The 17,092-nt window shown below is 45.5% G+C and overlaps 1 protein-coding gene across 1 annotated transcript in view; it reads left to right on the top strand.

Annotated features, from left to right (window-relative positions):
- Positions 1-1,903: 1,903 nt before the first annotated feature.
- LOC137525525 (synaptonemal complex protein 1-like) overlaps positions 1,904-17,092 on the top strand; it is a 373,754-nt gene continuing 358,565 nt past the window's right edge. Inside the window, exon 1 of the mRNA XM_068246650.1 lies at positions 1,904-2,022. Coding sequence (XP_068102751.1) covers positions 1,997-2,022 — 26 coding nt within the window. The 5' untranslated portion in view covers positions 1,904-1,996. The remainder of the gene's footprint in view (positions 2,023-17,092) is intronic.

Below are 17,092 nucleotides of genomic sequence, written 5' to 3'. Positions count from 1 at the left end.
CAGTGGTTGCCTATTGGTGACCCATGTTTGTGAGTATAACAACTATTACTCTTTGTCATTACCCCCTTTGTCAATACATACTTCACTATTGGGGCTCTTGGTGTTCCTCTGTTTAGCCTCTGGGACATGCTCTACAGCATGGGTCTCAAACTTGCGGCCCGCGGGCCATTTGCGGCCCTCGATACAATATATTGTGGCCCCATGGCCCCAGAGTCTGTAGGGGCCCCCAGTGGCTACAAGAGGAAAAAAAAATTTTCAAATCGGCCTTATAGTTTTTGAGAAAATCGATTTTAAAGTTGCAAAGGAAAAAAATACACATTTAAAAACCCGCCAACTTTAATGGTTAATAGCAAACCCACCTTAAATGCTAGAAACCCCAAATTTGCAGGATATGTTAAGGAGATCATTGGGAATAAGAGGTAAAAACAATTTTTCAAAAAGACCTTATAGTTTTTGAGAAAATCGATTTTAAAGTTTTGAAGGAAAAAAGTATACTTTTAAATGCGGTAAATGTCACTTTTAGTAGCAAACCTAACGGTAGTGTAATTTTACATGTATCAAAAGAAAGAGCAATACATTTCCTGATGGGGTTTCCAGGGGGTCCATACGCAGCTGCTGCGCTTTGGCCAGGGATCGCTATACAGCCGCAATATGGCTGTATGAAGATCCCTGGCATTTTTTCCTATTTTCCCAATTTTTTTTTTTATGTTTAGAGCGTGGGAATTTTTTTAAAAAAAATTATGTTGGGTCCCCCCTCCTGAAACTTTTTAACCCCTTGTCCCCCATGCAGGTTCGGGTAGCCAGAATGTGGAGCTCCGACCGATTGGGGCTTCACACCCTGACTATACCAGCTGCAAAAAAGGTCCCTTTATTTTGCTCTGGGGCCCCATTGTTGCTTAAACCGGCCCTGCCTGCCGGCAAAAGCAAAAGAGACACGGAAGCGAACTATTTTTGCCCATTTTACCTTATAGTTCGCTTCAGTGCTCCCAAGTAATCCGCCGCATCCCCGCCGCTAAACGAGGGCTGCAAACCTGCGCAAACATCCACGACTGCGCTGAGGGGCAGAGCTTCCAGCTGTAGCTCTGCCCCTCCTGACGTCAATCGCCGAATGGATCGCCGCCTCTCCCCGCCCCGCTCTGTGAAGGAAGAGTGAGAGGGGCGGGCAGAAGCGGCGATCCGCCGCGATTGACGTCAGGAGGGGCAGAGCTGAAGCTGAAAGCTCTGCCCCTTCCAGGAAATGCCGGCGGATTGCCCCCCGGGGCGATTTGGGGGCTCTGCAGCCCTCATTTTGCGGCGGGGACACGTGAACTCCCTTATGTGGCCCAGCCTCATCCTGACTTTGCCTCCTGCGGCCCCCGGGTAAATTGAGTTTGAGACCCCTGCTCTACAGGCATTAGCAGTGATAGGGAGTCTTGCCCAATAAATAGGTGCTGGGTTACTGAACAGGAAGTGCTGAGATATGAACCCAGGTCTCCTGTGTCAGAGGCAGAGCCCTTAATTATCCAGCACATTATCCAGCTAATGAAGACATAAAAACTCATTGCAGATAGTGCTTTGCCCTGGGATTCGCACCAGGGACGCTGTGCTGCAGTGAGCTAACCACTATGCCACCATGTGCCCCTACAGTTCTCATTATAGGTAGTACTCAAAGTATTATATGTGCTTTTACATGCTGCTATACTTGACATTAGCTTTATTAGTAACTTAGGTTTCTGTGATGGTACATGCATGACAAATATATAGATATATATCTGCAGTCCACATTCCTTTGCAGTCCACAGTTCGTTGTATATCCTGTAGCAGTGACACTGCAGGATTCCTGTATGGGAGGGACAGATGTGTCAGACTTTGGGCTGATTTTACATGAAGTGAAAGTGAGAGAGGCTCAGAGACGGAGCTAAAGTCTACTGCGAGGCCCAGAGAGAAAACCGTCAGGGGAGAAGAGCCGATACACCGACACAGACCAACCGATCATATAACAACCCAGAATACAGAGATGGCTTCACAACGAAGCACAAGAAGGTACAGAATAACATCTATCATCCACATCTGTGCTATAGACTAAGAAGTATGGAAGAAGGGGCGAAGGAGGGGAGGAGAGCAAGATGGGAGAGAGAGAGGAAAGTGAGAGAGCGAGAGACAGTTGTAGACAAATAACGGTGGAAACTATATGCAAAGTTATATTTACTGAGTTTCTATCCAGGAAATGCTGTTGTGTATATTTGTTTGTTTGTTTTTGTTTTTTTTAATCTTACCTCATAAATAATTTTCAGCACCTGGCAAGTAAAAAAGTACTTAAAGGACAACTGAAGTATGAGGTATGTGGAGGCTGCCGTATTTATTTCCTTTTAAGCAATGCCAGCAGAGCTGTAGCAATAGGGGGTGCTGAGGTAGCGACCGAAACGCAGCCCTTGGGCTAGAGGGGCCCTGAAGGGTCCTCCCTCTATCTCAGTATTAGCTCTTTGTTGGTCCTGTGCTGGTAATAATCACTTCTATAGATGCTTTGAATAGTAATAATCCTTAGCACACTGTTTCCCATCCACTTCTTGCACCTCTGACACTGCAGCTGTCCTTGGCAGGTTTTGGTGCGCCATAACAATTGTTATGTATAGAGTGCTTGGGGGGGCCCCATGTAAAACTTGCACTGGGGCCCACAGCTCCTTAGCTATGTCACTGAATGCCAGCTGCCTATCAGCCCCACTGATCCTCTGCCTCTAAAGCTGAGTACTCACAACCCTACAGGTCAAACTACATCCCCTTGACGACAAGCGTCCAGCGACTCCTGCTCGTGATGTCATGCGCCGTTGCACGACGGTCACAAACAGGAAGTTAAGCGATTGTGGTACTTTGTGCGGAGTCATCGGGGATCATAGAGATCCGATCCTCCTTGACGTCATTAATGGCGTGTGTCGCTAAACAGTGTTTGCCTGATTGTGCACCTGTATACACGTCTTGAGATCGTGGAAACAACTGCTCATCGCTCAAAAAAAATCACCAGTCGGTGGAAAAATCATTTGGAAAATGTTGTGGTGGATATGGACCTTAATACATTTAGCCATAGACCGTTAACTGCCGAATGGCTGCTCCACGCCGATTGGCATGAGCAGCGCGGCAACCCCAGGACCACTCCAGGCTGATTGGCATGAATGATCGGGAATGGGGATTGCAGGAGAGTGCACAATCTGATGCACGCGCATCTGTGCATGGATGACGGAGCTCCGCCCTGCCATCAGTCACCCAGCGGTGATCGCCGCTAATAAGTCTGTACAACGATGCAATCTAAGGCAACGTTGTACTGGGGATAGCCGTGTGACACTGCTGTCCCCCTGGGAGACACAGGAACGATCCGCTGTGATAAGCTGACGGGGGGATGGATATTAAAATCATTAAAAAAATAGGGTCTTGTAATAGTAATACCTTTTAATGGCTAACTGATAAAGTTAAATAATGCAAGCTTTCTGGGATCTAGTCCCCTTCTTCAGGCATATTTCCAGATGTTAGCTGAAGTAAAACACTGATGCAGGTAAATACTAAACACGAAGATGGCAGTTGTGCTGGTTGCTGTTTAGTAGTTAGATGTCAGGTGATCAGCAGGCTGGAGCCAGTGAGCTCATGCAAGCAAACATGAAATCCAGCAGGTTTCTGAAGATCATGAAGCCAAGTCAATCATGTTACATAAGGAGTCATGAATCCCGTTCCACAATTTAACCCTTCTGTTAATGTCTTGAACATCTTCATAAATTTGTACTCAGAAATCTTTCTTGATTGATCATTTTTGAAGTTACCCTTAAGAATAAGTACTTTGAGATCTTGCATGCTGTGTCCTGGTTAACAGAAGTGTTGGCCCACTGGTGTGTCTATTTTACCCTCATTAATTTTAAAGCGGTGATGGTTCATTCTTGTGCGCAGTTTTTGTCCTGTTTCTCCTATATAGATTCCTCTTGAGGGGCATTTCATGCAGCGTATCATGTATACAACATTGGATGACTCACAGGAAAATTGGTCTGATATTTGATGATATTTCTGTGAGTTTGGTATTTGTATTTGGCTTGTGCTCAAGATATAAGGGCAGGTCTCACACCTTGCGTTATTGCAGGGTAAAGTGCCTGGAGTTTCTGGTGTAGATAATGCACTTCTGATAATCATTTGTCTCAAATTGGGAGGTTGTCTAAAAGCAAGCAGTGGTAAATCAGGAAAAACTTCTTTCAGGCGTTTGTCTTTGTGAAGTATAGGTTGCAGGGCTTTTGATATCTTCCTCAGTGTCTTTAACTACTTTGGCCTCCTGGACGTACTAGCTATGCCCAGGAGGCCATGTGCACGTCCGTGCGCTCCCGCGGCCGATCGCGCGCGTGCACGCGTGCTCCAGGCCGCGGATCGTTATTTCACGAATCAGTGAATCGGGCTATGGTGCCTGATCAGATTCCTCTCCCCCGCAGAAAAAGCGACAGCTTCTCTCAGAAGCTCCGCTTTTTCTGGCTGTTGCGTCCCCCATACGTCCCTCTAAGAGTATGTTACTCTTAGAGTGACGTCATGTAAACAAACTCATGGCCGCCATCTTGTGGCCAGAAAGTAAAACTACAACTAAAAGTAAAAAAAATAAAACTTAACACACATTTACATTATAAAAGTAATGTTTACATCCCACCCTCCCAAAAAAATACCCATATAAAATGTTTAATATAAAAAAAAAAAACATTACAATAATAAAAAAAAACATGTAAATATTTACCTAAGGGTCTAAACTTTTTAAATATCAATGTAAAGATGAAATATTTCTATATATTTTTTTATTCTAAACTTGTAAATAGTGATAGATGCAAAACGGAAAAAATGCACCTTTATTTCCAAATAAAATATTGTCGCCATACATTGTTATAGGGACATACTTTTAACGGTGTATTAAAATAATACATGCCTCCATAATTAAAACTCACGTATTGTATTTGCCCATATGTCCCATATGGGCAAATACAATACGTGAGTTTTAATTATGGAGGCATGTATTATTTTAAAACTATAATGGCTGAAAACTGAGAAATAATGAATGTTTTCCGTTTTTTTCTTATTCTTCCTGTTAAAATGCATTTAAAGTAAAGTGGCTCTTAGCGAAATGTACCTCCCAAAGAAAGCCTAATTGGTGGCGAAAAAAACAAGATATAGATCAGTTCATTGTGATAAGTAGTGATAAAGTTATAGGCTAATGAATGGGAGGTGAACATTGCTCGGATGCATAAAGTGAAAACGACTGAAGGCTGAAGTGGTTAATCTTGGATTGTAGGTGACCACTATTGGGACTCTGTTGTTTTCAGTATTTGGTGTGTACTTCAATAGTTCCTCTCTAGATTTTAAAGTTGCTCTGTGTATTTGATCATCAACGATTCGTGGATGATATCCCTGATCTATGAATATATTACGTAGCGACATAAGTTGTCTGTCTCTGTCCTCTGAATTAGAACATATTCGGTTATACCTCAGAGCCTGGCTGTAAACAATAGATTTTTTGGTGTTGAGTGAACCCAGCTCACTGCATATAACTACCTGTTGTGTTGAGTGAGAACCCACCTCACTGCATCTTAAGTACCTTTACTGTTCAGTGAACCCAGCTCACTGCATCTAATTACCCAGTACCTGTTGTGTTTATTTAACCCACCTCATCACTGCATATACCTAGCGTTGTGTTGAGTGAACCCAGCTCACTGCATCTAACTACCTGTTGTGTTGAGTGAGAACCCAACTGGCCACCTCACTGCATCTAACTACCTGTTGTGTTGAGTGAGAACCCACCTCACTGCATCTTAAGTACCTTTACTGTTCAGTGAACCCAGCTCACTGCATCTAACTACCCAGTACCTGTTGTGTTTACTTAACCCACCTCATCACTGCATATACCTAGCGTTGTGTTGAGTGAACCCAGCTCACTGCATCTAACTACCTGTTGTGTTGAGTGAGAACCCAACTGGCCACCTCACTGCATCTAACTACCTGTTGTGTTGAGTGAGAACCCACCTCACTGCATCTTAAGTACCTTTACTGTTCAGTGAACCCAGCTCACTGCATCTAACTACCCAGTACCTGTTGTGTTTACTTAACCCACCTCATCACTGCATATACCTAGCATTGTGTTGATTGAACCCAGCTCACTGCATCTAACTACCTGTTGTGTTGAGTGAGAACCCACCTGGCCACCTCACTGCATCTAACTACCTGTTGTGTTGAGTGAGAACCCACCTCACTGCATCTTAAGTACCTTTACTGTTCAGTGAACCCAGCTCACTTCATCTAACTACCCAGTACCTGTTGTGTTTACTTAACCCACCTCATCACTGCATATACCTAGCATTGTGTTGAGTGAACCCAGCTCACTGCATCTAACTACCTGTTGTGTTGAGTGAGAACCCACCTGGCCACCTCACTGCATCTAACTACCTGTTGTGTTGAGTGAGAACCCACCTCACTGCATCTTAAGTACCTTTACTGTTCAGTGAACCCAGCTCACTGCATCTAACTACCTGATGGTTTCAGTGAACCCAGCTCACTGCATCTAACTACCTGTTGTGTTGAGTGAGAACCCACCTGGCCACCTCACTGCATCTAACTACCTGTTGTGTTGAGTGAGAACCCACCTCACTGCATCTTAAGTACCTTTACTGTTCAGTGAACCCAGCTCACTGCATCTAACTACATGTTGTGTTGAGTGAGAACCCACCTGGCCACCTCACTGCATCTAACTACCTGTTGTGTTGAGTGAGAACCCACCTCACTGCATCTTAAGTACCTTTACTGTTCAGTGAACCCAGCTCACTGCATCTTAACTACCTGTTGTGTTCAGTGAACCCAGCTCACTGCATCTAACTACCTGTTGTGTTGAGTGAGAACCCACCTCACTGCATATAGCTAGCATACCCCCGAGATGGACAAAATGGACAAACCAGGTAGAGGAAGAGGTAGAGGCAGACCCAGAGGAAGGCCACCAGGCACCGGCAGGTCTGTGGCTGTGCGAGGTGGTGTTGCTGTGATTTCGTGTGGACCTGCCCCAAAATACAGTGCTCAGAAGAAGGCACGTGCCATCACTTCCCAAAATCGTGAGGAGGTGCTTGAGTATTTAACACAGAACACCTCATCTCCCGCAGCCACCAGCGCTACAACAAGCACCACATCCGCTGCATTTGACACTTCGCAGGAGTTATTTGGTGGTGGTGGTGAAATCACTGATTCCCAGCCACTACTGCAACAACAACAAGAAGGCGCAGGTACACCACCTCATACGTCTGAGGTAGGTGGCGATAGTATGGACGTTACATGTTTGGATGGGGATGATGGTGGACCACCTGAAGTTGGTGCACTTGAGGAGGTGTCTGAGGAAATCGCAGCTGGCCAGGAGGATTATGATGACGATTATACGGATACCACATATGTTCCCGGTAGAGGAGATGACCAGGGGGACAGTTCAGAGGAGGAGTCAGAGAGGTGTAGGAGGAGACGACTCCATGATAGAAGCAGAGGGAGCTCATCCTCAGAAACAGCTGGGGGTAGTGTCCGGTGCCATGTATCACCAGCTATGGCCAGCCAGCCAACATGCCCTTCAACGTCAGCTGCTGATGCCACCGTAGCGCCATCACCCCAGGGGGGTTCAGCGGTTTGGAATTTTTTTCACGTGTGTGTCTCAGATCGGAGCAAAGCCATCTGTTGTCTCTGCCAGCAAAAATTGAGCCGTGGAAAGGCCAACTCTCACGTAGGGACAAGTGCCTTACGAAGGCACCTGGAGAGAAGGCACAAACAGCTATGGCAAGAACACCTGAGGAAAAGCAGCACCCCTCAAAAGAAAAGCCACCCTCCTTCTCCTCTTCCTCCTTCAGGTGCATCGTCTTCATCCACTTTCTCCCTTGCACCTTCACAGCCACCCTCCTCCACACCGCCTCTTCCCTTCAGCGGTTCCTTCTCCTCTGCCCACAGCAGTACCCAGCTGTCCGTGAAGGAAGTATTTGAGCGTAAGAAGCAAATGTCTGCCAGTCACCCTCTTGCCCGGCGTCTGACAGCTGGCGTTGCGGAACTATTAGCTCGCCAGCTATTACCATACAAGCTGGTGGAGTCGGAGGCTTTCCGTAAGTTTGTGGCCATTGGTACACCGCAGTGGAAGATACCAGGCCGCAATTATTTTTCACAAAAGGCCATACCCAAACTGTACCGTGCAGTTGAGAGGCAAGTGGTGTCATCTCTGGCACACAGCGTTGGGTCAAGGGTCCACCTGACCACGGATGCCTGGTCTGCCAAGCACGGGCAGGGCCACTACATTACATACACAGCCCATTGGGTCAACCTGGTGACCGATGGCAGCAAGCAGGGAGTACGTGGTTGCGCAGCTGACCGACTTGTCACACCTCCACGGCTTGCAGGCAGGCCTCCAGCCACCTCCTCTCTACCTGCTACCACCGCTTCGCTGTTGTCATCCTCCTCCTCCTCCTTGGCTGGTGCCGCGATCTCCTCTCCAGATACACAGCCCCAGCACCCCAGGGCCTATGCTGCATGCCAGGTACGACGGTGTCACGCAGTGTTAGACATGTCTTGACTGAAAGCAGAGAGTCACACTGGAGCAGCTCTCCTGGCTGCTCTTAACAAACAGGTGGAGCAATGGCTGACCCCGTACAAGCTTGAGATCGGCAACGTGGTGTGTGACAACGGCAGCAATATCATTGCTGCGTTGAATTTGGGAAAGCTGACACACATACCCTGCATGGCACATGTGCTGAATCTGGTCGTGCAAAGATTTATGTCCAAGTATCCAGGCTTAGAGGACGTCCTGAAGCAGGCCAGGAAGTTGTGTGGGCTTTTCAGGCGCTTTTACAAGGCCATGGCACACTTTGCGGACATTCAGCGTAGAAACAACTTGCCGGTGAGACGCCTGATTTGCGATAGCCCGACTCGCTGGAATTCCACCCTGCTGATGTTCTCTCGCCTGCTAGACCAGGAGAAAGCCGTCACCCAGTACCTGTATTATTACAGTACAAGGACACAATCTGGGAGGATGGGGATGTTGTGGCCCAACAACTGGACACTGATGCGAAATGCATGCAGGGTCATGGAGCCCTTGGAGGAGGTGACCAAACTGGTGAGTCGCGATGAGGGCATCATCAGCGACTTGATCCCCTACGCCTACTTCCTGGAGCGTGCCGTGCGTAGAGTGGTGGATACAGCTGTGGAGGAGCGTGAACGAGAAGAGTTACGGCAGCAGGAGTCAAGGGAGCCATTTACACCCGAACCCGATGTTCCCACAACACCTGCGGCAGCACAGAGGGGGGACGAGGAGGAGGAAGAAGAGGAGTCGTGTGGGGAAGGAGAGGAGTCAGACTCTGATGATGGTGATGATGAGGAAGGTGTTTCTGTGGAGGAGGAAGAGGCGGCGGAAGAAGAACAACTGCGGCAGCCGTCACAGGGGGCTTCTGCTGCTCCACGTTCCCGTGGTATTGTTCGTGGCTGGGGGGAGGAAGAGGAGTTGCATCCCGTCACTGAGGAAGAGCAAGAGGAGATGGAGAGTACGTCTGCATCCAGCTTTGTGCAGATGTCCTCTTTCATGTTGTCCAGCCTGTTGAGGGACCCCCGTATCAAAAAACTTAAGACGAATGACCTGTACTGGGTGGCCACGCTACTAGACCCTCGGTACAGGCACAAAGTAGCGGACCTGTTACCAAGTCAACACAAGGCGGAAAGGATGCAGCACTTGCAGAACAAGCTGTCGATGATGCTTTACAATGCGTTTAAGGGTGATGTGGCTGCACAACGCAATCAAGGTACCACTGGCAGTAACCCGCCTCCTCCCAAGTCCACGCAGGCAAGGACAGGACGCTCCAGCGATCTTAGGGTGATGTCAGACATGCGGACGTTCTTTAGTCCAACTCCTCGCCATAGTCCTTCCGGATCCACCCTCCACCAACGCCTGGACCGGCAGGTAGCCGACTACCTGGCCTTGAGTGTGGATGTAGACTCTGCGAAAAGCGACGATGGACCCTTGGACTACTGGTTGCGCAGGCTTGACCTGTGGTCAGAGCTGTCCCAATTTGCCATACAACTTCTCTCTTGCCCTGCCACAAGCGTCCTGTCAGAAAGGACCTTCAGTGCAGCTGGAGGCATTGTCACTGAGAAGAGAAGTCGCTGTGTGTTCAGTACCTGACCTTTATCAAAATGAATGAGGAATGGATCACGGAGGGCTATTGCACGACCGAAGACTAAGTCAGTCCCCACACACAGCATCTCTGCCTGCAGGCCGCTTGACTGCCTTCTCCGCCACCACCAACAGGGTCCAGGACTCTAGGCGGATTCCTGAATTTTTAAGGCCGCTGCTAGCAGCGGCCGCTACACAAATTTTTCTGGTGCGTGTACATGCCTGCCTAATTTTTCTGGCTGCACTGCGGGCGGCTGCAACAAAAAAACAAAAAGCATGTACATGTGCACATCCCCCTTTGTGATCATTACCTTGCCGCGGTGAAGGGGCTTGCGCATCAGAATGAAGCAATGACCGCCGGCTATTTGAGTGTCTCGAGTGGGGGTGGCACACAAAAGATAATAAGGTCGTTGCTTCATTGTGGTCAGACCAAATTTGATCAGCTGGACAGTCACTGTTGTTCTATCATTGAGCTACCACAGCCCGGCGACCATATGGGCTTGAAAAACGCCACGGCCTACACTCTGGCCACGGTGCGCACCAGTCCAGCACGGCCGTCACTACGCAAACAGCTGTTTGCGGTGCGTTACACAGTGAGTTTGGTGTGTCAGTGTGAAGCAGAACTCTAATTACACTCCCTAATTGATGTATACCCATGCAAGATGTTTGAAAACACTTTAGGCCTGCAATTTAGCATTCAATGTGATTTCTGCCCTTAAAACGCTGCTTTGTGTCAAATCCAGATTTTTCCCCGGGACTTTGGGCATGTATCCCACTCCGCTATGCCCCCCTCCAGGTGTTAGACCCCTTGAAACATCTTTTCCATCACTTTTGTGGCCAGCATAATTTTTTCTATTTTTCAAAGTTCGCCTTCCCATTGAAGTCTATTGCGGTTCGCGAACTTTTACGCGAACCGAACCTTCCGCGGAAGTTCGCGAACCGAAAATCGGAGGTTCGCGACATCTCTAGTAACAAACAAGTTATTGTCTTTGACCGACTGGAGGATTTAGAGAACCGGTCACGCCGAAATAATCTTCAGGTGATCGGCCTACCAGAATCCATCAAGCCAAACGAGCTATCCGCTCTGTGCTCAACCGAGATACCACAGGCCTTAGGACTAAACACCCTCATGAAGGTAGAAAGAGCTCATCGGGTTGGTCCAATAAACTTGGAAAGAAAGTCACCTCGCCCGGTTAATGTCCGGTACTTAGACTACTCGGAAAAGGCTGCTATATTGAAAGCTTATTGGGCCCAGAAGTCTTTGGAAGTACAAGGGAATAGACTCTTTCTTTTTGCTGATTACTCAGTCGAAGTCAATAGAGCCAGAAAAGCCTTTAATACAGTTTGTCAGCTATTAGTCAAACGAAAGACTCGACTCTTTCTCAACTATCCGGCGACGCTGCATATTTACTCCTAGGAGGGGAAAGTGTCTACATTTCTTTCACCATCTGACGCTGAGACTTTTGTTCGATCAAACAACAGTAATGGATCCATACTTTCTCAAACTGAAGATTTTGGTCAGTTGACCATGCCTTCAGCAGACGTAGCAACCACTACTTTATCGCAACAAGAGCCTTCCAGCCAGGATACAGCGGCATGGGAAGATTAGTGGTTCAGCTCAGGGCTCTGTCCTATGAGATTTACGAAATTTGACTGTTTGGCTCATAATAATGCTTTATACTTTTTCTTCTACTATGGGGAACTTTAAAGTTTATTTGTGTACTTATCTTATGTTCTTGGTTCGTGGGGTTTGATACTATGTGCATTATAAATCATATGATCAGCCCCTGCGATCGGACTACGGGAGGAGGGTGAGACCTTGCTGCTTGTATAGGGATTAGAGGATTATCCTCTCCCTTCTGGAACAGCTATATAGGCTAGTTTTCTATGTTTAATTCTGTGCATATTTTATTATTTGGGAAAAGTTATTCTCTCAGAAAAAAGGAAGTCACTACGATCTTGGGATGGGTTAAAGGTTAGAGGAAAAAGGGGTGCACTCAGTAATTGTGTAGCTTTCTGGCTCTTGGCCAGTTTGAGTGCCCCTTCAGATAAACATATGATTAATTATGTTATGTGTTATAAGTTTTGTTGTTTTGGGATGCCGCCTGCCCCTACTGCCCCTGCCTCGAGACTCCCTCAAGTTTTTCATTTATTTTTCAATTACTCCGTCCTGCTCATATTACTAGGTTCTGATTTGGGTTGGTGTTGCTGGGACACTGCCCGAGTCTCATGTGTTTATGTTAATGATTGGGATTTATTGAGACCTTTCGCCTCGGGGCCTTTTCGGCCACCATGAAAGTCCTATCTTGGAATGTTAAGGGTCTCAATACACCTCAAAAGCGTACCCAGGTACTTAGACACTTAGACAAAATGAAGGTCGACATAGCTTTTTTGCAGGAGTCACATCTCAGGCAAAAGGACTTTAATTTAATGATAAAATTCTGGGTGGGTCAGGTCATAGGTGCTCCCTCAGAGGGTAGAAGAGCGGGGATCATTGCTCTAGTCAATAGAAATTTTATGGGCACAGTATCTCTTTGTGATTTTGATACCAGGGAAGGCAGATGGATAAAACTTGAAGTTCAAGTAAATGGCATGATATACTTGGTTTGGGGTGTATATGCTCCTAATTCTGATAATTCTCCATTTTTTCAAATGCTAACTTGGGAGGTACTACAAGCCCCTGATTCCTCCAAAATAATTGTGACGGGCGATTTTAATGCAGTCCCGAATCCTTCCATGGATAGGCAAACTATAAGATTATTACCTAATACCATGCGACAACAGGATCGCTCTCTCCAAATATTCTTGGAAACCACTAACTTGATTGACGTGTGGCGCCATCTCCATCCATTTGATAAAGATTATTCATTCTACTCCCAGGTCCATTCCTCTAGCTCACGCATTGATAACTTTTTAGTTTCTAAAAATATACTCACCTCCTTTCACTCCATAGACATTAAAGCTTTAGTGATTTCTGATCATGCTCCTATCTTGGCCACATGTCATAATATCTTAAAACAACCTACTAGGTAATTGCGTTTTCCAACGTTTTTATATACAGATGAACAGTTTGCAGCCGATATTATAATATGGTGGAAGGACTTTTGCTCTAATAATAAACAACATTGGAAACAACCAGTCCTTTTCTGGGAAACGGCCAAGGCAGTCCTCAGGGGACAAACTATCTCTTATACCACCTCATACAGGAAAAAGACAATGGAGAATTATCAGAAAGTTTGCAATGATGCTCGCCAATCATATTCTGCTTACATCGCTAATCCAGCTTCCTCTTCTTTGAGAGATAAATGGGTAGCTTCAAAAAGGGAGGCTGATTTCTGGCTGGAGAGGTATGACAAGACTTTTAGACCTTAGGCCACTTCCCTTTGTCCTAAGACCAAATTGCACTCCTACTAGGTGTCCTAAAACACACTGCCTCTATATATTTGCTGCATACTACCCCTCCTCTTGTTTCCCCCCATTCCCTTTAGATTGTAAGCCCCCGAGGGCAGGGTTCTCTCCCCCTTTTGTGTCTTGGTAACCATCATACATTTTATTCATCATGTTAATTTTATCACTGTCATTACCAATTCTATAATTTGCTTTTGTATCATTCTTTGTATTTTGTCACTAATTATGTATCTTGTATTTTGGTGTACACCATTGTCTGTATTATTATGTACCCCATGTTTGTTTCTTACTTTGTACAGCGCCACGGAATATGTTGGCGCTTTATAAATCAATAATAATAATAATAATAATCATTTAGAGCAGCACATTTTTTCAAATTTGGAAACAAGGCGGGAAGGATGTTGGCCAATTTAACTAAACCTAGATGGACCAAATCAGTGATCTCTAAAATTAGAAATCATCAGGGAAAGATTTGCACAAGTCAAGAGGAAATAATGGAGGTTTTTCATAGATATTATTCACAATTATATGCTTCCAAGACTCCGCTTGAAACAGATCAGAAAAAATTTATCAGCTCGGTTAAATTACCTAAATTATCTGAAATAGAGCTACAATGCCTAAATTCTCCCATAACACCTCAAGAAGTATTACGAGTAATTAAAACAATGAGTCTTGGAAAGGCCCCTGGGCCTGATGGTCTTTCTATTGAATTTTTTAAACTTTTGAAAAATGATGCCCTGTGGGACCTTCTTCTTTCAGGCCAATTTCTCTCTTAAATCTTGATTTTAAGATTATGTCCAAAATTATGGCAGATAGGCTGGCCGACCTCCTTCCTGGTCTTATATTAGATAACCAAGTAGGGTTTGTGAGAGGTAGAAGTGCAGTGTTACATATAAGAAAAACTTTGGCAGTGCTGGAATATGGTAGACTGCGAGGTGGATGGAAGGGAACGGAGGCCTTCTTGGCCTTAAATGCCGAGAAGGCCTTCGATAGTATCGAATGGTCATGGCTATTTACAGTACTTGAATCCTATGGATTCCAAGGTCATTTTCTCACCTATATTAGGTTGATGTACACTTGCCCTACTGCCAAGATTGCCATCCCAGGATCTCTGAGCTCCTCCATTTCCCTGGGGAGGGGCACGAGACAGGGCTGCCCACTCTCTCCCTTATTATTTAATTTAGCCCTAGAGCCCCTGTCTCGTGCCCTTGCCCTATCGAGTGTTTTCGAGGGAATTCAGATGGGCCCACAGATTGTGTACTCCTCCTTGTTTGCGGATGACATATTACTTTATATGGCCAATCCTAATAGGGATCTGGCGCAGGTCATTGATTTTATAAACAGTTTTGGTAATGTGTCGGGTCTATCTATTAACTATTACAAGAGTGAATTATTATTTCTTAATGGAAATTATAGAGTAAGCCCTCTATTCAACACTTGCTTTAAGCAAGCTCCATCTTATATTGTATATCTGGGCATTAAGATCCCTAGAGATATAACACAAGTATACAGCCTTAATTTCTCTCCAGTCATCACAAACATTTTAAAAGAAATAAAAAATTGGGAACAGTTACCGATATCTCTTGCAGGAAGAGTTCATCTGATAAAGATGATGAGTTTCGCCAGATTATTATATCCTATCCAAACTCTGCCCATTCTTATAAAACACAAAGATATTAAACGCATGGAAAGTGCTTTTGTAAAATTCTTGTGGAGCTCCAGGAAACCACGAATTGCTTTATTAAAGTTGAAGGCCCCTATCTTCCGTCTAGGCTTAAATATTCCAGATATCCGTTCATACATAGAGATGGGCCGAACCTCCGATTTTAGGTTCGCGAACCCTGTTCGCGAACTTCTGCGAAAGGTTCGGTTCGCGAAAAAGTTCGCGAACCGCAATAGATTTCAATGGGGAGGCGAACTTTGATAGTTTTAAAAAATTCTATCAGCTGGAAAAATGATAGAAAACATGTTTCAAAAGGTCTAATACCTGGAGCCACACCTAATTGAGTGAAATACACATCACTGCTGGAGGACCCGCCCACCCTCCCTCCTTCCTCCAAGCAAGGTCCTTTATAGTATTCCCCAACCCTGTCCTCGAGGCCCACCAACAGTGCATGTTTTGCAGAAAACCACAATCATGCACAGGAGAGGTAATTAGTGTCTCAGCAGAGCTGATTAACTACCTCTGAGGGTTTCCACAAAACATGTACTGTTGGTGGGCCTTGAGGACAGGGTTGGGGAACACTGCTTTATACCATTTGACTCAGTTGTCTGCCTACACTAATTAGTTATGGGACAGCTGCTACACACTCTGCTAGGGAGATTTTAATCTCCCTCCTCCCCTTCTACCTGTTCCCTCCTCCCTCCCTCCTACCAGAGGGAGGAGGGTCTCTTCTGCCAGGGAATTATACTATTTTAAAAACCAGCATACATCATACCATAGCTGGGAATCGAACCCAGATCTCACTGTGTGGTGGGCACGTCACCCTAAGCACTGTACCACTACAGTAGTAAGTGAAGCTAGCCTAAAATGTACCATTTATGCTCAATGCAATAGAACCATTAGGTTGCATAAAAGGAGAACTGTAGTGAGAGGTATATGGAGGCTGCCATATTGATTTCCTTTTAAGCTATACCAGTTGCCTGGCAGCCCTGCTGATCTATTTGGCTGCAGTAATAATAATAATAATAATCCAAACATTTGTATAGCGCTTTTCTCCTGTCGGACTCAAAGCACTCAAGAGCTGCAGCCACAGGGATGCGCTCAAGAGGCCACCCTGCAGTGTTAGGGAGTCTTGCCTTGAACTCCTTACTGAATAGGTACTTGACCTAGCCAGGATTCAAACCCTGGTCTCCCATGTCAAAGGCAGAGCCCTTAACCAGTACACAATCCAGCCACTGTAGTGTGACTCACACCAGAAACAAGCATGCAGCTAATCTTGTCAGATCTTACAAAAATGTCAAACACCAGATCTGCTGCATGCTTGTTCAGGGTCTAGGGCTAAAAGTATTGGAGACAGAGGATCTGCAGGATAGCCAGGTAACTGGTATTGCTTAAAAGGAAATCAATATGGTAGCCTCCATATACCATTCACTACAGTTCTCCTTTAAAGGGAACCTTAACCACCTCGGCGTTCTGATTCCCAAGGATTTCTGTGCAAAAAGCGGTACATTTAATTTTCAGCACCTTTTTTCCTGTAACTTACCAAAATGAGCCAAGCAAGAGTTTAGTATACATTCTGAGTATAATAAAAGTGTCAAACACTAATTCTTGTCAAAAATAAAATAAAATTTATTAATAACAAACTGAAATACCTTGCATTTTTCCTCAATGCAGAAATATAAAGAAAATGCAGAAATAAATAAATCAATGCAGAAATAAATAAATGAAGGCAGAAACAAAATTATACAGGGTACAAGTGTACTTTAGAACACTTCTTTAGTGTGGTAGATCTTGAAGCATGGTAATGCGCAAAGTGGCACGTCACAATCTGGGCAATAAGTGCGGGTCTCCTTCCGCATCTTTTT

Source organism: Hyperolius riggenbachi, chromosome 7 (assembly GCF_040937935.1).
Source record: "Hyperolius riggenbachi isolate aHypRig1 chromosome 7, aHypRig1.pri, whole genome shotgun sequence".
Lineage (NCBI taxonomy): Eukaryota > Metazoa > Chordata > Amphibia > Anura > Hyperoliidae > Hyperolius > Hyperolius riggenbachi.
Note: the sequence above shows the minus strand (reverse complement) of the source record. Positions and strands in the feature narration are given on the sequence as shown.